The sequence below is a fragment of the Python bivittatus genome, unplaced genomic scaffold (genome assembly GCF_059951505.1).
Source record: "Python bivittatus isolate LINGU-HERP-01145 unplaced genomic scaffold, Pbiv_v1 ctg000330_np1212, whole genome shotgun sequence".
Lineage (NCBI taxonomy): Eukaryota > Metazoa > Chordata > Lepidosauria > Squamata > Pythonidae > Python > Python bivittatus.
The window spans coordinates 62,147,480-62,175,281 of NW_028277058.1; the positions used below are offsets into that span (position 1 = coordinate 62,147,480).

Below are 27,802 nucleotides of genomic sequence, written 5' to 3' on the forward strand. Positions count from 1 at the left end.
TTGTACGTAAGCCAGAACAGTATTATACAATAATACTATATAAGTAATATTGTGTAATTAACTCAAACCATTGTGTATTTAACTCAAATCATTGTGTATTTAACTTGAATTTTTCTACAATAGGCTCCGTTCTTAACTATGGGTCATCCGTAAACCAGGCGTTCTTAACCCAGGAATTACCTGTATGCAGAAAACAGCCCTGATGGATTGCAACTGTTCTCTTTTGATCATGAAGCCTATTCAAAAGCACCAAATGTTGTTCATTGCCCACGTCAGCCTGCACTAACAGACACAGATTTAAGGTGAGGGAGAAGGCAACAGAGATATAACACATGACAAGGCCTAATTGTTTAAAATTTAAGAAAAATAGGTGAACATGTTCAGTTTTGGGTTCCTGGTGGTCTCTGAACCACACCTGACCTCGCTTAGCTTTTTGAGATCAGTGGTGCCACTTAAAAAGATTGTTATTGTTGCTTCCAACTCTTTGTGGCTGACGGACATCATCTGGCAAGACGTTGTAGGAGGAGAGCTATTTCTATGGTGGCAGAAAATCAGGAGTCTGGTAGCACTTTTTATGAAAAATCACAGTGCCTTCTGATTTTTTGCCATCATTTTACAAAGAGCATCTTGCCAATAGCCGCTTCTTGGAGTTCTTGTAAGGTCCTGCTTAGGCCATCAATGGGAGTCTCTAGCTGCCTTGTCTTCTGCTGGACTATTTTTCCATTTCTCCTGATCTTCCCAAGCATCAGGGTCTTCCCTTCTTCTGATTTTCTCAAGCATCAGGTAGAGTTGGAAACTGGTTTTACTGCCTATCAGCAGACTGGATTTAAAAAAGAATGCCTTTTTACCCCAGCTGTCTGCGGCACTGACTCCAACGGATAACAGACATGCCACCATGAGCTTCTAGACTTTTTCCCCATTCGCGAACGAACAGTAAATCCTCTCCAGTGTCGCTGACAAGAGCACAAACTGTTTCAAAACTCAATCTATCCTTCGAACAAGGCTGTTAGCAGTGATGCTGTGAAATCACTTCTACAGCAAACCCTGGGTGCCAGGCTGCACGTTGCCTGCGTCCATGAGCAATCTGGAAGGTGATGAATGAAGATGACTTACGAGGCTTTCAGCATTTAGTTCTGGTAGCTCATGGATGGTGCTGGCGGGATAATCCAAGGCAGATATGCTACGGGGAAATCAAAGGAGAGGCAGAGAGAGAGAGAGAGAGAGAGAGAGAGAGAGAGAGAATGAGAGAGAATTGCTTCAGTTGCCTCTTGGGTTTGCAGGCAGAAGGGAAGGCAAGTGTGAATGCAGCCTGCACCTGTTTTTGGCAGTGATGTAGGACATGATATTCTGGTTGAAGAACTTCAGTATCAACGGGATGCAGTTGGCAAAGACCAGATGCTGCGAGACATACTCAAACTGGAGGAAAAGAAAAGGTGAAATGTTGCAGAGGGAAGGAATTTGCCACAGGCAGAGACAGAATTTCCTACTCTTTCTATAGGGAGAGGATCTAAAGAGAATCTTATTCAGGCTCTTCTGTTTATTATTTGCAATAATAGTAATCAAGGCATGTTTTAGGGCAAAGCCCAGTTCAGTCAGCTGGCTCCACTGCAAATTGTACACCTTTTGCACCATGCAAATTTCATATGGCTTTTGGACACAACCTGACATCAGCAACACAGTCAGCAACATGTCCATTTTAGCACTTTCTGGGGGGTCCCTGTCGGGGGGGCGAAGGGGATATTCAATTATCCCCTTCCCCTGCCTTTATCTGTTGATAAAGAATTTGACGCGATACAGCCATCCAAGCCAATTATTAACAGCCAGTCTCCATCTGTATCTCTCACCCACAGATTTGCAGAGTTAAGTAATTTCCAAAAGAAAACATGCACCTCTTCGCTATTTTTTTTTCATCCAGATTCTGTCCCCAAACTACTATCCAACTGCATTCATACAACACCCTTCACCTGGTTACCAAATTAACCCATATTTCTGACTTTACACAATACACTGAACCATAAAATAACCAAGTGGTCTGAGGTTATGAATGGCACCCCATGTCAGCCCACCCAAAATCTAACTGAGGTTAAGCCTAACCAAGTTTAGGATACTGAACAAATGCAACCACTAGATTTCTACCTGGTTAAATTGTTGTGAGAAGACAGCCTGTATATATTACCCTGATTTATATGTCATTATCAAGAATTATTTGGTTAGTCACGGTTTACCAAAGAATCCACAACTGGCTGAGTTTACACGACATGGTAATAGGTTGTCTGAATCAGCTCTTTGTCAATATCATGAAGACGTTAAAGAGGCAAAAATTTCAAGTTACTCATATGGAAGTGAAAGGAAGATGTACCTTTTCTGGTTCCCTCAGGCCCTGCTGTACCATTATATGACCTTTCTGGCATTTCAACGTTTTGGAGAACCCTTAATGAGCTATGTATATTCTCTTCTATTGGAAGTTGATTCAGAGGATTTGTTTCTGACTGCTGTTTTTTTTTTTCATCTCAATGTAATCTGCATCTTTAAATTTATCACCTCTTTTGTGGAAGACATACCAGTTTTCCATTCAAGGAAAGAAGAATGGAAAACAAAATAGCTCCAGAGTTCTCCAACCTGACCCCATCCAGATGTGCGGGGACTCCAGTTCCCAGATATCTTTGCCATTTTGGTTGGGGATACTGAGAGTCACTATCCCAAGGAATGTAGGGAAGACTAGAAAATGTTTATTTTTGTAAACCACCAAGTGTCTCAGGACGGCAGTGATCTAAAAATTAATTAATTCTTTTCACTCGGTCTCACAGCTAAAGTCCCCTAGAACAACCTTCTTCAATCTGATGCCTCTAATTATGTTGGGATGGCTTAAGAAATGAAGGAAACGTCCTTCCATTCCTCCAAATACCCACAAAATCCACCTGATAAATGTGATTCAGCTTGAAATGCTTCAGGAGCAGCAGCAGCAAGGCAGAGATGCTTTTGACAATGATCTCTTTGTGCCTGTTCACATCAATCCCCAGCTTCATGCTCTGGAGGACAGTGACACTGAACCCAAGGAGAAAGAGAGGAAGAGTTAAATCTTGCACATTGACCTCAGAGACCATCCAGTCCAGCATCCTGATTTAAATGGGAGCCAACCAGCTGTTTCTGGGACACAAGATCTGACAGCCAAGGCCTTCCACAGCTCTTGGCTTTCAGCAGTGGGTCTGCACTGAGGGAAGATCCCACTTAGCAATTTACAGGTAGTCCTCACTTGACAACCACATCAGGGATTGGAAAATTTGTTATTAAGCAGGGCAGTTGTTAAGTGAGCCATGCCCAACTTTACGACCTTTTTTGCAGCAGTCATTAAGCAAATCACCATGGCCATTAAGCAAATCATGTGGTCATTCAGCAAATCATGCAGTTCCCCATTGATTTTGCTGGCCGGAAGCCAGCTGAGGTCGCAAATGGCGATCACATGACCCTGGGACACTGCAATCATCATAAGTGCAAGCTGGTTGCCAAGCACCTGGATCATGATCACATGACCACGGGAATGCTGCGACGGTTGTAAGTGCGAGGACTGGTTGTAAGTCCCTTTGTTCAGCAACATTGTAACTTTGAACAATCACTAAATGAATGGTTGTTAAGTGAGGACTACCTGTACAGCTTCCTCCACCAATGATCTAAAAGCCATTTCAATCAGCAACTACACTTGCCTCTTATCACACAGAAAGCCACACACTGATCTGGGCTGTCTGAAGAAGTAACAGCCTTCCCCAGTGTGTCCTCCTCCAGATGTAACAGGACTACAATTCCCAGGATTTACGCCGATGCATAATGCCCTCCACAGATGTTAAAAAGATCTCCCGCCATATCAGAGAAGTTATATAGCTCTTCCAGCCCCTCATCCACTTACGGCATTTCCTCAGGTAACACGTCTGCCAGGATGTTGATTGAGTCAGTCTTGGCTTTTGAGGTTGGAGCTGCAGCTAGCAGAATCTTTAGCAGAGCTATCTGCAGCAAGGAGGGGGATTATAAATCTTAAACTAGACTTTTTTTTAAAAAAAAAAGGCAAAACATTTACAGCCTACCAAAACATCCAAATTAATAGAAGGGTGCTTGGACCAATCATGCAAGTCTTTGTACACTGTCCTCTGTGGAACCAAGATTAATTTGTACATCACTGTGGTAAAATGCAGAAATCCTTTGGAGAAATAAACAAATAAATAAAAAATAAATGCACACCCACAAATGTCTGGATCCTTTTCTGTGGCATTTTCCATCACCCAAAGAGTTCTGATCCAAGTGAATGGGCAAGTGTGTGTGTGTGTAGCTGGGTATGCATCTTTCTCTCTGTTTCATGCACTTGCACGGATAAAATGCTCACCATGTACTGTGGCAAGTTATATAACATTGCCCGATAGAGTATTTCACAGGGTGTCTCCTGCACTTCCTCTTCCCCCTGAAATGATAGACCAGATGCAAAAGGAGGGACAGGAAATGAGATGACAGCCAAAGAAAATAAGCAGTGAAGCAAACAGGGTGATAACAGGAGCACTCTTGAGCTGATATTGGTACTACTTCTTAGGAATGTCAGCATGTTCCTGACCTGTGGAACTTACAAACTGAAACTCTGGGTGGAGGAACCAAGAACTCCAACATTCACACCTACAGCGCCAAGAGGGATCTCAGCTTCATACCTGCCAGCCCCTAGGTATGAAGGAAACTGATCCAAGAGGTTTTGCAATAGGAGATTTTACAGTGACCCCTGTGAGAGTTGAGAGGAAGAGTTTCTCAGGTCAGAGATGTCAGTTATGTCAACAATCGATGGTGGCTCAGCTTCAAAGCTGAGAAGTGCAGGGCAAAATGTCTGTTAAAGCAGGAGAAAGAAGCATTGGATATATAAGCACGTTGGGTATAAAAAGGATCACCATGTTAACAAAGGACAGTCAACTCTTTTGGTAGCTTCTTTCTAGACAAAAACAAAATTCTTATTTAGCTGTGCTGTGCTGAGTGCTGAGTTGGAGTTTAAATCCTAGTTAATTCATGCAAATCGAGTGTCCTGAGGGTTCTGCCAAAGTCATCCCAATGGTTTGTCTTTTCCAAGGGGATTTAGCAAGACGTTGCTCAGAGATTACACTGAGTTCTTAGCAACTCAGGTATCCATCTAGCAGGTGAAGAGGTGCAGCTGTATGGGACAGCCTGTGAAAATACTTACCAAAGATATGGGACACTTTTCCATTTCTTCCTCATTCTTGATCTGCACTTCGGAGACTGAGACATATTTGTGCTGAAGAGAAGATGTGAACAAAAGGAATTGCACTAAAAATCAGAGTGCTTTGGAGGAACTTCAGTTACTCTAAAGCCAATGACTTTCAACAGCCCGTAAATATAGACAGTGGAGAGTGATGTTGAGAGCTGTAGTTCACAACATCTGGGAGGCCACAAATTCTCTACGCCTGACTAAGAGGACCACAAGAACAAGAGCCCCTCTGGATCAGAACAAGGCTCATCTTAGTCCACCATTTGGTTTCTCACAGTGGCTCACTGGATCCCTCTGGCATGGTCACAAGGGGGAGATGAAGTCATTCTCTTATTTTGCCTTTGTCCCCTTGGGATTTCAACACAGGCTACCTGACCCAGCAGTAATATGGAGTCTTCAAGGCTAACCTGTCCTCAACCACCCAAGTTAGTGGCCATCACCAGGTTAATTTTGCACTAAGTGAAGAAGTATTTTCTTTCAGTGATTCTAACTCTCCTTTTGATCAGCTTCATTGGGTGACCCGAAACCCTAGCATTTGGAGAGAGGGAGAAAAACTTAGCCTGTCTATTTTCTCCATGCTGTGCTTGATTTTACAAACCTCAATTATGCCCCCACCCCAATAAAGGAATTTTGTTATTCTGCTTTACTAAAGAGCATTTCTGGAATCCCTACCATGCCTGTTCTTGATTTGGCCTACCCTGAAGGGCTAACACACACACCCCATCACGTTTTTGTTACACTAAAGCCAAATGCTCAAATCTTTTCTTGTTAGGGAAGGTCTTTGAATCCCTGATGATTTTGGTGTCTCTCTCCTGCACTTTTCTTAACTCTATGATACCCTTTCTCAAATATGGCCAAAATATTCCAGATGCAGACATACCCTAGATTTGTATGATGAGTTTACAACATTGTTGGTTTTACTTTCAGTCCCTTTCCTACTGACACAGAGCATAGAATTTGACTTTTTCACAGCTAATGCCCAACTGAGTTGACATCTTCACTGTGTTAGCCAGAGAAGATCTTTTTCCTGGCTAATTACACACCACTAATTTTTTTTGGATTGCTTTACACTTACCTAAGGAGCTTTGTTAGGAACTGAATGGGTTGTCCCAGACTATTGGGCACTGTGCTCCTAGGGTGGTTGGCTACAGCAGTGTTGTCCAAACTTGGCCACTTTAAGATGAGTGGACTTCAACTCCCAGAATTCCTCAGCCAGCCATGCTGGCTGGGGAATTCTGGGAGTTGAAGTCCACTCATCTTAAAGTGGCCAAGTTTGGACAACACTGGGCTAGAGGATTTCAGTATTCTAGGCAAAACCATAACATGAGTTGTCATAACCTTCCCCACAGTTCCTTTGGCCAGAAGGCTGACCGAGGAACAACTATTCAATGTCCCCACATGCTTGAACTTCCTCTCAGCAGAGTTGCTACAGAGATCCTGGAAGGGCTGCCCACGTGAGAAATCCAGACATTCACAGCTAAAGCCATGTGCTTATTATAAACTTCTGCATTACCTCTTTTAGAGTCTTCACACTTTCATGGATCGGGCACGGTAAGCCTACTAAGGTATCCGTGTCTCTGCAAGGGCAAACAGGAGAGGCGGGGAAGAAGAACAAGAGAAAGAGGGGTTAAGAACCGAATAAATTTTTTCCTCTTCCCGTTTTGGATGTTTTGGGCGTCTCCATTTTAACAAGGCCGCCTTTGCAAGAACTGCTTATTCCCAACTCTCTCCGTTCCACTTTTATCATGCCGTACTTCCACACACACAATGGAAAACCTACCAGGGAAAGTAAAATGACAGCATATTGCACATATAAATATTTCACATGCTTAATATGGGATTTCCAGCAGTGCAATCTGTGAGCATCCATGATGGCGTAACCTCTCCAGAGCCCAGGGCCTCTGGAGATCTTCCCCAACTTGGAATTTGACAAGTGTGCTAGAATCACAGCATCTAGAACTGGAAGGGGCCGCTGAGGGCAGCCCCCACATTCAGACACCTTTAATAAATGGCTGCACGGCGTCCCCTTGAACACATCCAGTTAAGGAAAACCAAGGACGTTGTGGCTGGATGGAGCTGATGCGATCTCAGAAAAAGAGCAGTGAGGAGAGACAATGCATGAAGCAGAGGATGGAAATGGTAGAACGGGAGCAAGTTATGGACAGGAAGAGTGAAGGACGCTGCTGTAAACCCGTTCTAGCTATTGTTTATTTTGTTTTGTCTTCTCTCCTGCCTTTAATTTCTTTGGCTTACTATTCATAACTCCATTTCTGCAATCTCCAGAACGTTACTTACCAAAGGGAACAGTGTGATGGGCATGTATGTAACATGGCCCTATCTGGAGAGTATTAGTTCCAAGAAGGGTGTTTTACACCTATATAAATCCAGGGATGAACCCTCACATATAACATCCTGCTGTGAAAATTGCACAGCCCTGGACCCCCAATGTCTGCAGAATCTGTTCAAGGGTAGGATGACAAGCCAGAGACTTTTCCATCTAGCCAGCAATGCATTCAACATCTGACACATGACTTAAACCTTTTTGCTTAGGAGGTAAAAATTAGCCCCGAGGGCTCCAGTCTCTTCCCAAATACATCATACTCACTGCCCAAGTGTGAATCCGATGAATTTGTTTCTGCTCGCCTCCAGGAAATGTTCTATGTCCTTCTGTCTGGAAGATACAAAGTGATTGTGTCATGGAGAACGAGGGAGAGAAAATAAACCGGATAAAAGCGCAAACATTTTGAGAAACCTTTTCAGCATCAAGGCCATTCAAGATTAGCCATATCATCTTCAGCCCATTTGAGGTCAGACAGACCACATCCAGATGAAAAGATTTATTCTGAATATTGGCTACAGGGCAGTTTGCAAGGGCAACCTTCTTGGTGCCACTACTCTTACGCAGCTGCAAGTAAGTGTGTAACTTGAGGACTTCCACATTCTCTTGGATTTCAACAACTTGGCTATCAGTTTTATTTAATCTTGTTGGAAAATTCTGTGGGGTCTAATTTTTTTGCCATAACTGTCAGTCTCACACCATTATTTTCAGCCGATTTTTTTCACGATGCAGTCCTAGCTTGAACTTAACAATGAAGCCAGTAGTTACAGCAACTCACACACCCATGCACACTCACACTCTCTCTTTTGGTTCACAGCTTGGTGGTGGGTACAACTGCAAGACTATTTCAAAGTTATCCAAAGTCATGTTAACATCCCAAATTAGAATGTATTATCACATCTCTTTTCGCTACTGGAAAAACAGTCTCTCCCCAAAGCTTTTCTTTGCAAACAACCAGGCTTGGAAGAATGTATGGATCAAAAGCTCAGCTCAGCTAAATTAAGAAACTAGAATCAGAGAGCACCCTCAAAACTCGCAATCCAGCAATTACTGGCCCCACCATCAACAGAAGTGTGACTGGAAGTGACGGGGAAGGGGCTCTCTCAGAAGCAGCATAAAAACTCTGCTGCTCCCTCCCACTGGAAGGAGACCTGGAGATTCATTTGGCTCCTATATTACTTGTGCTCTTTTCAGGAGAACATTAAGACTACTTAATTTTAGCGAGCCTTGGACCTGCCCCAGCAGCCTTTTCAAACACAGGAAGGTTTGTTTATTTCATATTTGCCTTTCTTCCCTGCATTTGTGTGTGCCTACTCCATTTGTAGTTTTTAAAGTTTAGGAGTGACCTTGAAGGCCTACCATAGATTGACAAAGGGAGTATGAATACATAAAAGATAAGCTTGTTAGGTCCTTAATTCTATTTAGAGGCTGTTGCTCTGAGATCTTGAAAAGAACTGAGTACCCTGTTACAAAAGACTCAGAAACAGCCTTTGTGAACCTGATACCTTCTAGATAGCTTAATAACAATTCATATCAGGTGGGAGGTGCCATTCAGCACTTCCAGGGAGCGCCAGAGATGGCTGGAGAACTCCTGGTTGGTGGGGGCTCTTTAAACCTTTATCTAGATCTACTGGCAAGACCAAGATGGTGAAAAAGGAGAGTTTAGGACACTGTAAAGGGTTAAGTGGCCCCTGCAGAATTTATTACCATAAGAAACCCAATCTCCTCCATGTTTTGATGGCCTTCTACTGAATCTGGATCGATATGGGTGCTCCACCACCTCATTTTCCTGCATATATTGACCAGGTCCAAGGAGGGCCCTTCAGTGCTAGAAGAAGGCATAGGGGACAAAATACCTGACTTTGGGGGCCCACGGAAGGCCCTTTGGGAAGGAGACCTTCTCAGCAGGTGGGCATGGAACTGACACAGCCTGGATGATAGCGCCCCTTTCCAAGAGGTCCAGTTCCCCTTCAATCCCACTATCAATGTCATCGGCCTCCTCCTCATCCACCACGGCCTCATCATTCTTGAACGGGTCCCTCTCATTGTAAATATCTAGGCTGTCTTGCTTCATCAGAGGCTGCACAAAAGAGAGTGAGAGAGGAATAAAAATGGCAAGAACGTTGTCTTCCTGTAGGAAGTCTTTTGCCCTGGGCCTCCTCGCATTATTCACCAGAAGGGCCACAACTGCTTTTTTGGAAGAAGATAACATGCCAGTGGGACTGGAAAGGCGAGGGACAGAGCTCAGTCAACACTCAAAACCTGAAGGCTGCGCCTTCTCTTCTCCCCCTACTTTGGACTTTGTGTGTGTAGAAAGAATGGGAGAGGCAAGGCTAGCTTGAAAGCATACGATTCCCAGTTCCTAGGGGTGGAGGCCCTTGGGAAGATACCTCTGCTTTAGACAGAAGTTCCCCCTCCTTCTCCCTTTCCCTGCAATCTTTATGATCAATAAAAACCTCACCTCCCCCGCCGTACAGCCCACTTCTCAAATTTGCGTGACTTTACTGATAGGCATGACGTCCCACATCTGGCGGGCAGGGACTTTCGGAAGTTGACTTAATCATCAAGAAAGGGACGATGAATGGAAGGACACGAAGGGAAGCCTTTCTTGCATTTGTCCTCTGTGACCCCAGGTAAAGTAACATGCTCCCTCCTGATAATGCCCACCCTCCTACTCCGATGTCCCCGTTTCTGCTGCTGCTGCTGCTGCTGTTCGACCAACTCAGTGGTGTAGGCTGGAGGAGAGGCAGCCCGCATGTTCCGCATGACCTGGATGCTGTCTTCTGGCAAGGGTGGCAGACCCAGCTCCTGACGCTTCTTCACCTTCATCGCTTGGAGGGTATCAAAGCCGCCCAGAGTGAACTGCAGGGGGGAGGCGGTCAAGAGACAAGCTAGCCTCAGCTTCCTCCCGAACTCACAGAAGGCACCAACACATTACAGCTGAGGACAAACTTGCAACTCATCTCTTCTCTAGCACCACCTCCACGTCTTAGACCAAAGCTTGCCTTTCTTTATGCCGTTGGTTTATAAAGTAGATTATAAAGTCAGGGCCCTATCTTTTTGGGACAGCTCTGAGCACGTGCATTAGCCACAATAATTCATCAGCCGTAGTTAAAGAGCTCACAGGCCACAACCAGAGGCCCCGCTTCCTATTAAAGCCCCACCGTGGGAGGGGAGAAACTCACTGACCACAAGGACCTTCCAGAGCAAAAGGAGGACCTTCTTCATGGGGAAATGGGGAGAGTGCTCGCTGCAGAATTTGGTCACCATCGTGAAAAGCAAGAGTCCAAACGGTTCTTCACTGTGGATCGGATAACCTGCAAGGAGAGTTTTCAAAAGTCGGATAAGGGAGGGGGATGCGAGAACTTGAGCTGGGGGCTGCGATCAGCCGTCCGGCTAAGCTCAGCTCGGTCTCCAACTCAGAGGCTTCAAACCAGTAATCCGAGCAGAACATGGGGGGCCCATCAAACAAGAGCAATGTTATCCCCAATTATTCCGTGTGCCATCGGAGTTTGCAAATGGTAGGAACAAGAGCTAAGAACTAAAAAAAAAGAGAGCAAAGTCCTTGTCATTACAGTATGGCCAAATATGTGAAACTATCAGCTGCCTCCCAACGTGACACACGCCCAGGGCTACCGTTTGAAGGGTGGTGAGTCTGTATCCAAAGGGCAGCTGTCCAAACTTCTTGGACCCGTGGGCACTGGGGGCATTTTGGAAAGGTGGCACAAAGACTCTCACAAAGCAGAGGGCATCCTGTTACGGCGTGTGCCCCATCCCCAAACCCCACAAGGTTTGCCTTTCCCACCTTGCTCTGAGCCCCCCGAGATCCATCCAACCCTCCCCGTCTACCTTCATGTTGCTTCTCAACAGGCAGCCCCATTTCCAAGCTAAGCACCAGTTCGCGGCTGCCATAAAAATGTCTAAAAAGAAACAGGCAGCCAGTTCCTTGGTTCGTTTCCTAATGCCAACAGGCTCGTTTGAAAATAAACCCAGTGCTGGGCCATGCCAGCTTTCTTTTCCTGGTAATTCCAAGAACCTTAAAGAAGTGAAAATTGAATCTTCTTTCCATTTCCACCTTGGTCAAGGAGCTGCACATTGACCAAGGTGGACAGGCACCACCTTGGGTGCTCCAAGGGCCCCTGGAGAGGCACAAGGATGAGTGTGTGTGTGTATTGCCATAACCTACTAAGCTCAGCCCTGAACATCTCTCGGGACGCTGTCCACTTCGGTGAGTCAGTCTCCATTTCCACCCGGACGTTTTCCACCATCAGGTACATGACGCTCAATATCACCCTGCAAGTAAAACCAAAACAAGCTATTTTGACTCAGTGGAACCAAGCGAGGAATAGTTTTGGCTGAAAGTTTTGCTCAGAAGGATTCAGATGACTCCAGTCCATGGGGTGCTTCACTCTAACCCAGATTTCATCCTCCTCATGGCTATTAAAGCTTAAATACAAAACAAGTGAGAATTCTTATCCGAAGATGGCACATCGCATCCATTTTGGCCCTACACCTCTGGTGCTACATCCTTTCTTTCTTCTTGGGTCACTTGCTCGAGCCATCTCATTTTCTCTACGGGTAGTTTGCCCTTTTCTTGTCCAAGGAGATGGAATGGGTTGGCTGTGCAGGTAGCAAGTGTTTTCATGTTCTTGTTCTACTGATTTTGTTGTGAGACACCTAGGATTACTGTACAAGATAGGTGGCCACATGAGTCTTATAAATTAATAAATGGCCAAGGAACAGTCAGTTTCAAATAATTTCCAGCTCTATCCTACTCTTGTTCCAAGAAAAGCAGGCTGCTTAAAGCAACTACTTGCTTTCCAGACAACTTCTGGGGAAGATCTTGGTCTTCAAAACTAAAGGGAAGAATCACAGAATAAGTCACTCGGAATAACTCACCTGAGTTCGGTGCTATCAGCCAGAGATATAGCCGGCTTCCTCAGGGCACTGCTGCGTGCCTCACTGTTGCTAAAATAAAAAAAGGGGAAAGACAGTCAGATGTTGTTGGCCTCTTCCTTTCCAAGCAGCTGGAAAAAAAATCACTGGCCGTGAACTGGCTGCGGACAGAAGATTTGTAAGAGCAGAACGTGGCAAGGGAATCCATTTCAGGTTAGGCTTCAGCCTTAGCCAATGGGGTGATGATCAAAAATGTGTTTTTTCCCCCCACCCTTGGGCCACCTAGCCTTCAAGAGGTCTAGCCTTATGGAACAGAACGCGCAGATCTCTTCTTCTAAGATTTTTCTCCAAGTCCCGCTGCAGAGAGAGACGTGGTCTTTCTTGCATCTCCAACAGGTCTCCAAATGTTTGGTAATTTTATCTTCAATAGCAGTTCCCGCTATCTTCCCCCAAACAGATGTTAAGCTGACAGGCCTATAATTTTCTGGATCTCCCCTTCTTAAAAGTGGGAGTTACACTGACCACCTCCTAGTCCTCAACTACAAAGACCGAGTGTAGAGGAAGATTTGAAGGTCCACCGTCTCGGCTTTAGGCTCCTTCATAACCCTTGGGTGGATGTCATTAGGGCCTGGTGATTGATAGTTTTATGCTCCGTTTCTATTTTATCTTACGTTTTATACTGTTTTGCTGTATTTTACTCCATTCTCCCCTTTCTCCAGTTTTTAAGTCTTAATGTTTTTGGTTTTACATGACGGTTGTATTGTCTCTGCTGTGCTTGGTCATTGTTTCTGAGGCTTGGAGGGAGGGGGCTGGTCACTGAACACAATGAAATAATCCGGTGGCTTTGTGCCACGGCAAGCAGAACGAGCGGACGAAGGAATAGCTGGGAAAGTAAGGTGCGTACTTCAGAGAAAGAAACACTCCGCTGTTTTCTAGATTTTAAAGTCCTGAGTGCTTATTTTTTATTTATTTATTTATTTATTGTTAAACTTGTATGCCGCCCATCTCCCCCAACGGGTGACTCTGGGTGGCTCACGATAATAAAAAGGAAAAAACACCAATCCCTCCAACAATGGCTAAAATCCATAAATAATTAAAATAGAAACATACATTAAAAATATCCTAAAACCCCCCTATAAATTTTAGCCCTAAAACCTTCAAGATGCTGGGGGGGGAGCCAACCCCATCACCCCACCAGCCATCTCCACAGATACGAGCCCCCCTCCGGCCCCCAGGCCTTCTGGCAGAGCCAGGATTTAACCCCTTTCCTGAAGGCCATGAGGGAGGGCGCACACCGGACCTCAGGAGGCAAGATGTTCCATAGGGCGGGGGCCATAGCAGAAGAGGCCCTCTGCCTAGACCCCACCCGTCGAAATTCCCTGACCGGTGGGGTCTGCAATCTGCCCCTTCTGCTGGACCGAGTGGGGCGGGCTGAGATGACCGGGGCGAGGCGGTTCCTCAGATAACCTGGTCCTGTGCCATGCAGGGCTTTAAAGGTGATGACCAACACCTTGAATTGGACCCGGAAACAAACTGGCAACCAATGCAGCTCACGCAACAGCGGTGTTATACGTGCCCTCCTAGGGGCATTAAGAACTGTCCGCGCCGCCACATTCTGCACCAGCTGTAGCTTCCAGATACTCTTCAAGGGTAGCCCCACGTAGAGTGCATTACAGTAGTCCAACCCGGAGGTGACCAGGGCATGAGTGACCATGCAGAGGCCCTCCTGATCCAGGAAGGGGCATAACTGCCGCACAACACGAATTCGTGCAAAGGCCCTCCTAGCCACGACTGCCACCTGCTTTTTTTTCTTGCTTACGAGCTCTTCCTATTTAAGGGCACACACTCATTATGGAGTTGGGTTATTCAGAAGTCTGTTGAACAGACAACAGGCACTGAAGTTCCCTTGTGTGCCACAGATCAGTGTTTCGAGCAGTGTTTCTCAACCTTAGCAACTTTAAGATAGGTGGACTTCAACTCCCAGAATTCCCCAGCCAGCATGGCTGGCTGGGGAATTCTGGGAGTTGAAGTCCACCTATCTTAAAGTTGCTAAGGTTGAGAAAACTGGTTCAGAGGCTAGAGCAAGTGACCAATTGCTGTCACTCTATTTATTTGATCCTCTTAAAATCAATCAATCAATCAATCAATCAATCACATCACACAAATTACGGTGGCCATACATTCCTCAGATCAATGTCTATGTTTTTATGAAATACAAGCGTTTGGCTTGTGTGTGTACGTGTGTGTGTGTGTGTCGCTTGCAGGAGTAAACTCTGCAGTAGCGGGTGCTGAATACGGGTGGCTTTTAAGGCAGTTGCCAAAACATCACTTACGCCACTTCCATGTTGAGCAGTTCCAGAAAGGCTGTGAATGTCCCCATTTGGTACAGCAAGAAGTTGTTGTGCCGAGCCCAGTAGAGGACTTCCGCGTCCGTGCCACACTCTCCAAAGACACCTGAAGACACAGCACAGACGAGGAGGGGAGGGAAAAAAAGGAAATGCAAGGTGAAAAATGTCCAGGATAGTTTATAGCAGTACTTCTCAACCGTGGCCACTTTAAGATGTCTGGACTTCAACTCCCAGAATTCCCCAGCCAGCAAGCTGGCTGGGGAATTCTGGGAGTTGAAGTCCAGACATCTTAAAGTGGCCAAGGTTGAGAAACACTGGTTTATAGGATGGTGGACAATGCAGAGAAAGGAAAAAAGATGTTCACCTCTCTCTCTAAGCATGAGAACCCAGGCTACCCCGTGAAGGTGAATGGGGTAAGATTGAAGACAGGCTGAAGGGAGTCTTCACACAACTCTGTTAGGGAATCCTCTCCTACAGGGAGCAGGGAGAGCGAGCAAGGTAGATTCAAAGTCAGAGAAGAAGAGCCAACGCCTCTTCTCATTGCCCTGCTATCAGGAAGGGCCACTTATAGCAGGTTCCCTCCAGATGTTGCTGAGCAACAGCAGCCCAGAGATTGAGAAACCTCCAGCCTTCAGGATGCTGTAAACTACCGTTCCCAGCAGCCACAGCCAGAGAAGCCAAGGGTGAGGGATACTGGGAGCTGTAACTGCATGCCAGCTGGTAGGCTTGTGCATACTGTGTTATGGTGGCTCAGATGTTCAGTTGCTTCCAATGCTTTGGGACCTGATGGGCCTCATTTTACCAGGAGTGTCAGGAGCTCCTCCTTCAAGTTCTTCTAAGCACTTCTTCTTTCATCCATGAGAATCTCCAGCCATCTTCTTTTCTGTTGCTTCCTTTTCAATTGCCTTCCATTTTTCCAAGCAATAGGGTTTCTGTTCCTTCTCCAAGGAAACCTGCGTGCAACCTATCTGAGCTTTAGCATCATTAGAAGTGCTCCCAGTGGTCAGACAGACTAACGAAACTATAAAAGATGAGGAACTCTTCATTCTAGATCTCCTCATTCCCTTTGGTTTCCTGGCCAACCATGAGGAGGATTAGGCGTGTATGGTGTCTCTGTGGCGCGTGTGGGTCTGTGTGTTGAGTATATTCTAATAAAGCCACTGGATTGTTTTCTTTCATCATGCTCCTGGTGCTTAGGTGTGGCCTTCACATGCCACGTTCTGACTTGGCATACGAGCCTCCCAAGGAACGCTTCCAGCCCTCGACATCTGCTGTTACCTTGGGCCAAGTAGAGAACGGCACGCGCCACTTTCAGCCTTCGGTCCCGGCTGACCACCTCCAGCCCGTCCAATAACCGCATCACGTAGGTCTTCTGCTGAGTCAGGTCCAACTCCGACCACCGCTTGCCCTTTGCTGCAGAGAAGGAACGACGGTTGACTTTACTGGTTTAGGGAATTTGCAGGGCCACCCAACTCCATCAACACAACTCTGGGCCGCTTGCAAGAAGCAACCAGGGATAAAAACAACAGTCCACAAGAGACCTAATAAATATAAGTACAGACTTACATTCATGCCCTCTCCTGATGCTAATTTACCCATCTTGGCCCCAACGCTCAGGGAAATAACCACATTTTTAAGGGCTTTCTAAAGCTGTTCGCCAAAAAGTGGCCATTGCTCACAAATGAACCGTCTCTCGCAAAAGGAGAGAGAGGGTTCTGTGGCAGGCCTGGCCTCTGGAATAGCTCCCCCAAGATCCGTGTGGCTCCCCCGATGATGCCCCAAAGGCACCAAACCCCCGGCTGTTCGTCCGGGTCCTGGGGCAGCGGGTGGGGGAGCCCCTGTAAGACTTGGTCGTGCAAAATTGTGTTCCACGTTGCACGCTTTTTTTTGGATGGATATCGTCTGTTTCTGTCTTTCCTCCTGTTTTGACTTTCTAATTATGGGAAACACCCAGAGTCCGTTGGAGTGGGGGTGCTTTTCGAAATATCCGTAAATCAATGAATACTACGGAAGTGAAAAGAGGCCAGCGATAGATGAATGAGAGCAAGAGAACACGATCGTACGGAAGGACTCAAAGAGACATTTCAGGTAATATACAATATTTCACTGCATTACCGAATTAACCCATTTTCTGATTTCATACAAAAAGCCCGTTCAGTTTCTAGATTCCTGCTGTTTTCTTTCTTTCTCCCTTGCATTTCTCCCCCACCCCCCACCCCAGTCAAGGGTGTTGGCAGATACGGTCTTTGCCACCCAGACAAATTCTACACTTCACAGTATCCTGCGGGAATTTCCCCAAATTTTGATCATTCGACAACCTCCCTTTTCGAGCATCCAGGCAAACGGGGTACCTTGAATTTGGAAATCCTCCTCAAAGCACTTCCTGTTCAGGGCAAACTCGGGTCCCTCGGTGTAGCTGTACAGCTCTGTGCAGGAAAGTTTGTTCAGAAAGGGAGAATCAAGATCTGCCCTCCGATTCCACCCGCCTCGCGCTTCTGCCAGCCCGCAGCTGCCCTCCCTGCGAAGGCCTCACCCGAGGCAGCAGCAAAGCCCAGGAACTGGGTTCGAATCCCTGCTCGTTCCCGAACGCCGCTGGCCTTTCTGTCTCCCAACCTCACATCTCTCCCGGGCGCCAGAGCAGAGGCTGAAGTTCTGAGCTCCTGGGCACAGGAAGACAGAAGCTGGCCTTTGCTTGGCAGGTACATTTCCTTGCCAAACAGTCGTTTTGCTCCTTAAAAAGCCAGCAGGGCCTGGGAGCACTTTATCAGTTCTGCTGTTTGGTTTCTCCCGATGCAACACACCCGCCCGCAGAGGACTGCAAACCCGACCTGAGTTTCGGCCAGGTCTGGGTACAGGTGGAAAGCTGGCTGATGACATTGACGGAACTTGCAGAAATGGCAAAGCAGACCAGGTCGGTCAGGGGAAAAACTGATAAAAACCTTTTGGAAAGACTGGAAGCCTGATAAGGGTTTTTTGTTGCTGTTTAGGTGCGATCCATCCCAGAGGGCCAGCATCCTGCGACGCCCTTGCAAGGCGGATTCAGGGCCTTCTGCTCTAGCACGGCGGGGGCGGGGGGGCGCTAAAGTTTCCAAAAGTCACCTAGACCCAAACTGGAGACTATGGCTGGGCTAGTAGTACAGCCGCTTCTAATAAAGATTTCACGTTAATCAAGTTGCCTACTCCCTACACACACACACACACGCAAGCAATGAACACAGCGCTTCTCAGGTTAACTAAATGGACACATCTTGGGGAGGAAGGGAAGGAGGAACAAAGGGGAAGGGTGGGAAAAGGCACTTTTTTGAAATTTCTTTCCTTCTTTCTCTCTTTGCTTTCTTCCCTTTTCCCTCCCTCCCTCCCTCCCTCCCTCCCTCCTTCCTTCCTTCCTTCCTTCCTTCCTTCCTTCCTTCCTTCCTTCCTTCCTTCCTTCCTTCCTTCCTTCCTTCCTTCCTTCCTTTTCCTTCTGTTTCCCTCTCTTCTGAGTCCATTCTGAGCATCTCTGGCAGATGATTCCACTAGCCAATGAATCTTAAACCTACCTTCCTTCCTTCCTTCCTTCCTTCCTTCCTTCCTTCCTTCCTTCCTTCCTTCCTTCCTTCCTTCCTTCCTTCCTTCCTTCCTTCCTTCCTTCCTCCCTCCCTCCCTCCCTCCCTCCCTCCCTCCCTCCCTCCCGCCTCTACCCATGTGAGCCGTGCCCACTACCAAACATATGAGATGCCCCCCCCCGCATACACGTCAGCTGCTTAAAGTGCCTTGCGCGAAGACATTCACAGCAGGCTGAACTGTCAGGTTCAGCCCAAAGAACTCCAAGAGGCAATGCAAATTCAGTTCTGCTGTGTTTATCAGCTACAACCTCCAGACAGAAAATCTCCCCAGATTGAACCCAAGTTCCCAAGCCAGCCAGCCACAACACCGTGAATTCCTTAGGGAGGTGCCAGCCTCATCCTCTTGAACTTCCCACACTCCTGCTGTGGACTAAGAACACGCTTATCTCCCTGAGCCTGGCCTTCATACGTCCATTACACCACATGAACTGACCCTGCGTGGTGACGGGGGGGGGGGCATCAGGCAGGGCCCCGCGGCCCAGGAAAGCAAACTGTATATCCACCGACCACCTCTCAGAGATAGTACGGCCTAGTAGCCAAGCCCAGAGAAGGGCCCATTTTCCACCAGTGGAACGTGGCGGGGGGGCATCAAAGCTGCTGGTGCTCCAGCCAGGTTTCCCAGCAAAGCCCCCGCGGGGGCCCTCGTGCCAAGAGCCTTAAGCGCCTTCCCTCTTCAGCACATCCTCCACCTTGGAGCTGGACGGCGCTTCTTTAGGCCGAGAAGTGAGAGGCATTCCCCACGGATGCGGCAGCCGCCAGACCCCCAGGGAAGCGTTCGAAGCCGAGGGAGCAGAGCCGGAAAGAAAGGACGTAAAATTCTGCCAGAGAATTTGCATCATCCCCAAGACGCTTTAATGCTGGAGAACAGCCTAAACTAGCATTGCTCAATCTTGGCAACTTTAAGATGTGTGGACTTCAGTCCACACATCTTAAAGTTGCCAAGATTGAACAACACGGGCCTTAACTGATGATCGTGACGATGCATCAGGCAACCTATTTATTCAGAGCTTTTCCAGCCTCCTTCTCCCCTCTGTTGATCAAAAAAATAGAAAATACAAAAGATTTCAAATATAAACTTGCCAAGGAGCAAATATAAATAACCCTATCAAGAGCAAAACCATGAGTCGAAGACAGAAAAATAAAAAGGGGGTTGCAGGATGCTAAAACGCCAGAACAGTCCATGTAGAGAATCCTTATGCAGCGACCCAAGAGAGGAAACAAGGTCCAAAAAGTCAAGATGTCAGCCAGAACTGTGCAATGAAAACTCCACCTCTTTTTTACATGTGTCGTATGTCAGGTTCGGTCAGCACGGGGCTTCGGGGAAGCTCGTAGCCAGACCACGCGAACTCCACCGGCGCCAGCTAGCGAGGGAAAGAGGAACTGAAAGCGCCGCTAATTAACGGGCCACCTGCGCCCAGCCAAACAGGAAAACCGCAGCGGAAGTTTTAACTATACACTGATAACGGCGCGAGCCAACAATGAACGGGGCCGCAGGCAGCGAAACAAGATCGCGCGCAGCACAGAACCCTCGGGCTTGCACGTAACGGGGGGGGACCAACCCAAGCCGGAGGGGACTGCCAATCAAGGACAATGGACCCTGACCGAACCTGCCATCATGGACAATCAAGGGGGATTATTGGGGGGCCAATAATCCGCAGCAGCAACGTGATCGCGGGGCGGAAAAAAGCGCGGGAAGGGGGGAATATAACAAGTGATGCAATTGTACCAAGCCAGTCCTGGCTTTGCTTGTGACTACTACGTTACGCATGAGTAAACCTTCTTTGTGAACCACACGTGTCAGGAGAGTTTCTCTGTCGAACGGGGCAAATCTCACATAAAGCCAGGACTCACATTGAGTGCTACCCGGTACACACCGAGGAGCGCTCACCTTTCTTTCCCTGCAGCCAAGACCGGAGAGGAATTGATTAACGGCACCAGGAGATGGCAAGCGATGGGGAAACCGCGTGCCAGCTGGGCTACCAGGAGCCCAGATCCGAAGGCGTGATGGCGGGACCAGTCCGGGGCGAATGGCGCACGGACACAGCCAAGAGGGCGCCAGAGGACGGGTGGTCGTTCGGCGGGGGCAGGAGCCCCAACGGGTCGCCAGCATGGGGGGTCGCGACGAGTAGTGACTCGGAACCCGAGGCCCGAGAGCTTGAGGAACGATTCACCCGACTGGAGGCCAAGATCGAGCAGCGGATGGATGCTGTCCAAGTGATGTTGCAGACCATCTTCCGGCGGGGCAAGGCCCCAGGGGCAGAGTCGCAGGCGAAGAAGGTTGCGCAGATGACTCCAGTCCCTAGCGTGAGGAAGAGGGGACCCACAACCACGGCCAGTTCGCGGGGCGCCAAGCGGGCGCTCAGCAGCGGGACGGAGCCAGAGGGCTTGACGGGACGTGCGGTTCCCGGGAGCAGCGGCGCGGGGTCCGGGAGCCAGGAGCCGGAGGAGAGGCTGGACGGGCTGGAGGGCGACCTCCAGCAGCAGACAACAGCTGTACCGGGCATGCGGGAGGCATGGAGTGGCGGACCCAGGGCCCCGGGTGGGGCAGCCGCAGAGGGCGGCGTGGAGACCAGGCTAGCAGAAGTGGTCAGCCTGACGGGGAGCGCGAAGGGGGGTCGGCGGCCAGCAGAAGCGCCCCGATTCAGGAGCTCAAGGAGCGAGCTCTCGGGGCGCCCCAAGCCACTAACCTATCGCCCTGTGCAGGACAGGCTCCACTCAGAGATCCAGGGGGGAGCACCCAGTAGGGACGACCTGGAGGCTCTAGTGAAGTGGAGCTGGCTGGTGGAGACGGCGGGGGATGCCGGAGACCCGGGGAAGCGAGAGGCGCGAGCCCCGATACCAGCCACAGCGGACCAAAGTGAGGCGGCACCGGAGGCGAGGCGCAGGAGCCGACGGCAGAGGATCGAGGTTGGAAACGCCCGGCAGACTGCAGGGACCTGCTACCGGTGTGGAGGCAAGGGGCATCGGATGGTGCAGTGTCCCTCGAGGCAGGGGGTCTTGGCGAGCTGCACAAAGGACGGGGGCCAGCGATTCCCGGCTATAAGGGACCCCGACCGATCCTGGGAGGAGACAGCAGCTAGTGGAGCGGTGTGCAGCGGAGCCGGCTGGCTCACGAGGAAGCCCGGCTCTGCGAGGAGGGGAGAGCGAGCCAGCGGGAGGCGATGGCCGGCGACGCTGAGGCGCACCCCAGAGCAGCCAACGGAGTGGCAGCATGAGGAAGGGCGGGACAGAAGAAGCTACTCGCCCATGAGGATCAGGGTCCACCTCAAGGGGGTGAGATCAGAAGCAGAGGCGAAAGTCGATGCCTTGCTGGATTCGGGATGCACCCACTGCCTGATCCACCCGGTACTGGCATCCGCGCTGGGGCTCAGCGTGAGGAGACTCAGGAAGCCCCTCGCACTCAGCCAGTTGGATGGATCGACGGCAGGGGGGGAACCGGCGCAGTATCGCACTGAGCCGGTCGGTTTGACAGTGGGGACAAGCCGGGAGGAGCTAGGCTTAGTAGTTGCCCCGGGGGCCGGCCATGCACTAGTGCTGGGGCTGGCATGGCTTACGCGCCAGAACCCGCACATCGATTGGGTGGCCAAGACGATGCGGTTCGGCGGCACCACCGAGCAGACGGGGTCGAGCTGCGGAGGTGGCACGAGAACAGGGGGCCCCACAGAACCCGGCGAGGTGGCGGCTGGGCGACGGCGAGCCGAGGGCTGGCGAGCTGCGGCAGCGGCGGCAATAGAGCCCGGGAAACCAACTGCACACGCGGCGAGGGCGGCGCCGAGGGGGACCGGCAGAGGAGCCGAGGCGGCAAGCGCACGAGAGAGCGTGGCAGCAGAGACGGTGCGATTCGACGGCACCACCGGGGAAGCCGGGTCGAGCCGCGGAGGCGGCGCGGGAGCTGAGGACCCCACGGAGCTAGGCGAGGTGGCGACTGCGCGACGGAGAGCCGAGGGCCGGCAAGCCGCAGCAGCGACAGCAGCGGGGCCCGGGCGACCAACCGCCCGTCAGGCGAATACGAGGACGGCGCCGAGGGCGACCAACAAACGAGAGGGGTCAGAGACTGCCGAGGTGGCGGTGGCATCAACGACGAAGGGCCCCACAGCAACGCAGGGGTCGGCTACAGCAGAGACGGTGGCAGCGGGACCCGAGGGCCCCGTGGCAAAGCAGGCGGCGATCACACTGGCATCAAGAGCGGGGGCAGGAGCAACGTCGGGAGCCGACTGGTCCGCGCCAAGCGTGAGTGAAGCAACCGGCGATAGACCGGGACCTGGCCGCGGCCAGGGGAACCGGGAAGGTTGTAGGACACTGAGGGAGCTGCCGCTCAAATCGACCCAACAAGGACCCAACAAGGACGACCCAGCTGGAGGCGAAAGGCAGAGCCCAACCCCCAAGGGAGAAGCAGGGGAAGGGAGCCGAGCCGGAGCTGAGGCGGCGCTGTGCAGAGGCGAGCGAGGGAGACCCCTGGTTAGTAAACAACAAGGACTCCCTGACGAAACAAGGGACCTGCTGGGAGCACAAGGGGAGGCTCTACGTTCCAGAAGCTTGCCGGGTGGATGTGCTCCGGAGAGGGCACGCCGAGGACACTACGGGACACTGTGGGTTTGTTAGGACTTTCCACCTCCTGCGTGAACAGTTCTGGTGGCCGTCTCTCCGGAGGGATACGAGGGAGTACGTGGCCAGCTGCTCGACGTGCGCAGCGGCGAAGGAAGGGAAGGAGGGGAAGGAGAACCTTCGGGGACCCATCCTATAAGTGACTTAGCCAAGGAAAGGCACACCGTTATGGCAGATGGGGGGGCAACACCCTAGTAGCCCAATTAAGAGGGGGACTTGTCTTCAGGGGGGCGGTATGTCAGGTTCGGTCAGCACGGGGCTTCGGGGAAGCTCATAGCCAGCGAACTCCACCGGCGCCAGCTAGCGGGGAAAAGAGGAACTGAAAGCGCCGCTAATTAACGGGCCACCTGCGCCCAGCCAAACAGGAAAACCGCAGCGGAAGTTTTAACTCTACACTGATAACGGCGCGAGCCAACAATGAACGAGGCCGCAGGCAGCGAAACAAGATCGCAACGCAGCACAGAACCCGCGGGCTTGCACGTAACGGGGAGGGACCAACCCAAGCCGGGGGGGACTGCCCATCATGGACAATCAAGGGGGATTATTGGGGGGCCAATAATCCGCAGCAGCAACGTGATCGCGGGGCGGAAAAAAGCGCGGGAAGGGGGGAATATAACAAGTGATGCAACTGTACCAAGCCAGTCCTGGCTTTGCTTGTGACTACTACGTTACGCATGAGTAAACCTTCTTTGTGAACCACACGTGTCACGAGAGTTTCTCTGTCGAACGGGGCAAATCTCACATCGTACATGTGATGCATGTAAAAAAGGGAGAGAACATCAATCACGCGGTCATGATTGCCATTTGGACTATTTGGTGTTCTGTGGACACCCCAGCTTGTGTGTATATAGTTAGGAAACCGCAGTTTATTAACTGCTTGGATTGCTCTCATGCAAAGGCCAGTTTCGCCTGCAAATACCAAGAACGTAGACAAACACTGAAATGAACATTTATATCGTATATACCAATTGCTCTTCTGCTCTCATAGCAGGCACAGGGAAGGTTGAGAAACCTCACAGAACCCGACGGCTCCAAAACTAAACTGCAAGATTTTACTATCCTAAGAAATTATTCCCCACCTTCCCCCCCCAAAAATCCCCTCTACAATAGCACAGGTGGTTGTACCAAAGGTATTCATTTTTAAAATCGTTCCTCCTACCGAGAGAAGGGCTGGAGAGAATTTGACCTGAATAACTTCCACGGCAAATTCTGGTCCGGCATCCCTCTGTCTATTATTCATGCCGATCATCCTTCCGTTTTTACTGGACGGCAACTCGCTCGTTTTAAAAGGGGACGTCGTTTCTTTGCAAACCAAATGGAAAAGCTGAATTCGTGGTGCCGCGCTCTGAGCGAGACCAGAATCGGGCCACAGTGTGACCCAGCCTATCCCAGCCCTGCGCTCACACACAGCGTTCTTTGCATTTACCCAACACACACACACACCCATACACAAACACACGTATAGAAAGAAACTGTAACTTACTACAAATCTGTGCAGCACATCGTTTTCTCTGCTTCTTTTCCAGCAAGAGTCAAATGCCAATCGGGCTTTACATGAGGGTTATCCTCCCCTCTCCCGTTTTTGCACAGGATGCCCACCGATTGCAAATCTTACGTGTCCACCTCAACGAGGCCCATTTTTCAAAAGAACCATTTTTATTTATTATTTCTGCTACTTGTCATATGAGCATAGGCAGAGGGCTTCCTGCCCCATAATCCATGTCTGGGCCGCCAGCTCCAAGCAAAAAGCTTGGATTTTCTTATCTGGCATCTGCATTTTATTCTTTCCAACACACCAGAAAGTTGGATAGAAATTATGTAGAAGACGGGGAGCCTGTCCATCCACCAGTTAGCAGAAAAGCTCCTCCCAAACTGAAAAGCGCAGAACCAAAGATGTGGTGGAGGGGAGGTGGCGGCAAAGACAGTCCAGATTCCAGAATGGGCCAGATCTGGCTGGGGGGCTGTGAAAAAAAATCTGGAAAATCCCCCCCCCCCCGCCTTCCTTGGGCACTTGGGCAGCGGCTTGGAAAGTTGCTGAATGCTCCACTCTAAGCCCCGCCTCCTGGTCATGTGACCAGAGAGGAGCATAGGCAGCCCACCCCACACTTCCCAGTGCATGTGTACACACACAAACAAACACACAGGCACAACAGCAGAAAGAACCAAAACATACACACCCAAATGCAACACGAATGCACCGCTACGATTAGACTGTCAAAGGCACATCAGCCACGGTGCAGTGAGAATGCAAACCTCTAACGTTTCACAGCAGGGCATAAACTTCTGCAGCTCTTGCCATTCCTGTGTTAGGTTTAAAGCCTGCCTTTCCTCCAGGACCTCAGGCACGGCGTTCATAGCCTCTCCTCCTCCAATGTTATCCCCACAACAACTCTGTGAGGTAGGCTGCACTGAGAGTGAAGAGCTGCCCAAAGTCGCCCAGGGAATTTCTGGGGGGGCTGCAGATTTGGACCTGGGTCTCCCTGATCCTGGTGCCAGTGTCTTAACCCGTTTCCCTTACACAGAGGTAACCCCCCCCCAGACCTGCTTGCAAGTAAATCTGCCTGGAGTTGGGCTGTGGGGGAAGCAGTCTGGAAGCCCTGCTACTTTGCCCCCCTCCCAGAGTCCCTACAGCAAGGGGCTGTGAGACACCATGCTATTGTCCCCCCCCCAGAAGAAAAGGACTTTGCTAGAGGACACCACAACCCTCTCGACAGGCATCATCTTGTTTCCGCCAAGGACAGCTGCCTGATTCCAGGATTAGCCCCCTCCCTGCCCAGCAAGAGGGCAAAGATGACCGTGAACCCATTCTTGACCTCCTGCTCATCTCCTTCTAGGGGTGATTCAGAGATAGACTGCCCCTGTTCCTGGGAGCCTGCAAGCCAAAGCAGCTCCTGTAAGGCCAGGAGAGGCCCAGAGGGATGGGAAGGGTCCTGCCGGAGTCAGCTGCAGGCAAGCGGGCCAGGCCCCGCGGAATTGGAGGACCGACTGCAAGTCTCCCTAGAGTTTGGGAGAGCCTTGGAGCGCCTGTGGGTCTGGGTCTGCCTCCTCCAACCTCTGCCTTGCAGAAGAGCTGGGAGCACCACAACTGGCGGGCAGGACTTTCCTCGCCCTGCTACTTTCAGCCAAGCCTCAATCTCTTCGCTTGCAAAATGCCTGAGCATTTTCTGGCAGCATCAACATCTTTGAAAGATGGTTTCCTTTTGACCTGCATGAAGAACACTGATTCTTCCGCACCTTCTTACCTGCCAGTTCAGCAGCGTGGCTGTCAGCATCTCCGTACTCAAAGTCCAGGTTGGGGCAATCCATGGAGCCCTGCAGAAGAAGGTCCCCCTTAAGTGAGGTAGGCACGCCAGGTGGCAACCTGCATCTTGATCTTGCATGACCCGGTAGAGGAAAGGAGAAATCTAGAGAACGGTTCAGGTCCAGTTATGGCAGCCCAATGCGTCTTCTAAAATGGCATTATGGAGAAGCCAGTACGGGAACCAAATTCTGATGGATCCGTCTACCATTTACATGTGATGCAGCAGCCCACCAGCCACAGCTGGAAATGCCTGTCACCAATCATTACCTTTCCCCCCTTAGCAAGATAATGGAGTATTCTTGAGCCTCCTGTGACATCAGAGCATCTCAGCCAATCGCTGAGCACAAGAGCTGTGACAGCCAGGGTTTAATCACACAGCCACCCCAAGGCAAGGAGCCAAGTGTGAAATCCCCGGACAATCCATGAAACGTCTTGTCACCAACCACCACGAGTCCTCCTAACCTCCCCATCTGATTATTGCCAGAAAAAAAAGGAGGAGGTGCGGAGAATGTATTCTGAGATAAGCATGATCTCAGTGTAAAAGTTCAGTCAGCTCAGGATCTGGGGCTTGCCTTCAAGGAGGGAACAGCATGGACCTAGGGATCCAGAAGTTCTCTGATCTCTTCCTTTCCTTCTAGCTGAGGAATGAGTGGATGAAGCCCAGTGTGCCTGAACATTCAAACCCACAGTGGTTTCGAACTACTGCCTGGCACTATGTTCCCCACCTCCAGCTAAGCTGGGGCTACCAATCTCAGAGTTCCCAGCCAACCTGGCCAAGGAGCTGGAGGGAGGGAAAGGGGTGGGGGGTTATGAGGCTGACACAAAGCCAGAAGCAGCTCGAGTCCCTGAAACGCCCCAAGTCTGGGCAAGACAGAATGTAGCATTATCCTTATTCTAAAATTAATAATAGGACACAATTCAAGGCAAGTGTGCAATTGGATCCTAAATGTGCAAACAAGCTCAATGAAGCTTGCTTCTAAGAAATGTGCAAAGGAGAATAACTCCAGGATATACCGGTCACAACTCCTGCAGGGTTTCACTGATTTGGGGACCAGCCATTTATCAGCAAATTCTTCATCTACCCACAAGACCTATGAAACTTCTCCCAACCTTTCGGTGATGCTCACTGGTCCTGCTTTGACCTACATCAGATGTGGCCTCCTTAGAGATGAGTCAACACTTGGGGGGGGGGAATCTGAAGTGCTGAAAGCTTTGGAGTATTAAAAGAGGAAACAATTAATAGACCACATCAGCCATAATTCACCCAACAGGTTCAGAGCTGAGGAGGCAACTCTAGGAATAGCCACAATTAGATGCGGGAGTTACACGGTGGGGTGTTTGGTTTGAGCATTCATCTAAACCAGACTTTCCAGACCTGGTGCCTCCCAAAGAGGTCAGACTTGAACTACCATAATCCCCAGCCAGGCTGGCTGCGAGCTTTCAGATCTGAGATCTGAAGGG

The 27,802-nt window shown here is 49.8% G+C and overlaps 1 protein-coding gene across 1 annotated transcript in view; it reads right to left on the bottom strand.

Moving 5' to 3' along the window:
• STRIP2 (striatin interacting protein 2) overlaps nucleotides 1–27,802 on the bottom strand; it is a gene marked incomplete at its 5' end in the record, with an annotated part of 35,928 nt that overhangs the window by 4,869 nt on the left and 3,257 nt on the right. The window contains 17 exons of the mRNA XM_025174024.2: nucleotides 1,114–1,180; nucleotides 1,316–1,416; nucleotides 2,919–3,045; nucleotides 3,902–3,999; nucleotides 4,373–4,447; nucleotides 5,204–5,275; nucleotides 6,762–6,825; nucleotides 7,854–7,919; nucleotides 9,443–9,666; nucleotides 10,254–10,448; nucleotides 10,776–10,903; nucleotides 11,773–11,879; nucleotides 12,486–12,554; nucleotides 14,816–14,936; nucleotides 16,109–16,243; nucleotides 17,182–17,256; nucleotides 26,283–26,352. Coding sequence (XP_025029792.2) covers nucleotides 1,114–1,180; nucleotides 1,316–1,416; nucleotides 2,919–3,045; nucleotides 3,902–3,999; nucleotides 4,373–4,447; nucleotides 5,204–5,275; nucleotides 6,762–6,825; nucleotides 7,854–7,919; nucleotides 9,443–9,666; nucleotides 10,254–10,448; nucleotides 10,776–10,903; nucleotides 11,773–11,879; nucleotides 12,486–12,554; nucleotides 14,816–14,936; nucleotides 16,109–16,243; nucleotides 17,182–17,256; nucleotides 26,283–26,352 — 1,794 coding nt within the window. The remainder of the gene's footprint in view (nucleotides 1–1,113; nucleotides 1,181–1,315; nucleotides 1,417–2,918; nucleotides 3,046–3,901; nucleotides 4,000–4,372; nucleotides 4,448–5,203; nucleotides 5,276–6,761; nucleotides 6,826–7,853; nucleotides 7,920–9,442; nucleotides 9,667–10,253; nucleotides 10,449–10,775; nucleotides 10,904–11,772; nucleotides 11,880–12,485; nucleotides 12,555–14,815; nucleotides 14,937–16,108; nucleotides 16,244–17,181; nucleotides 17,257–26,282; nucleotides 26,353–27,802) is intronic.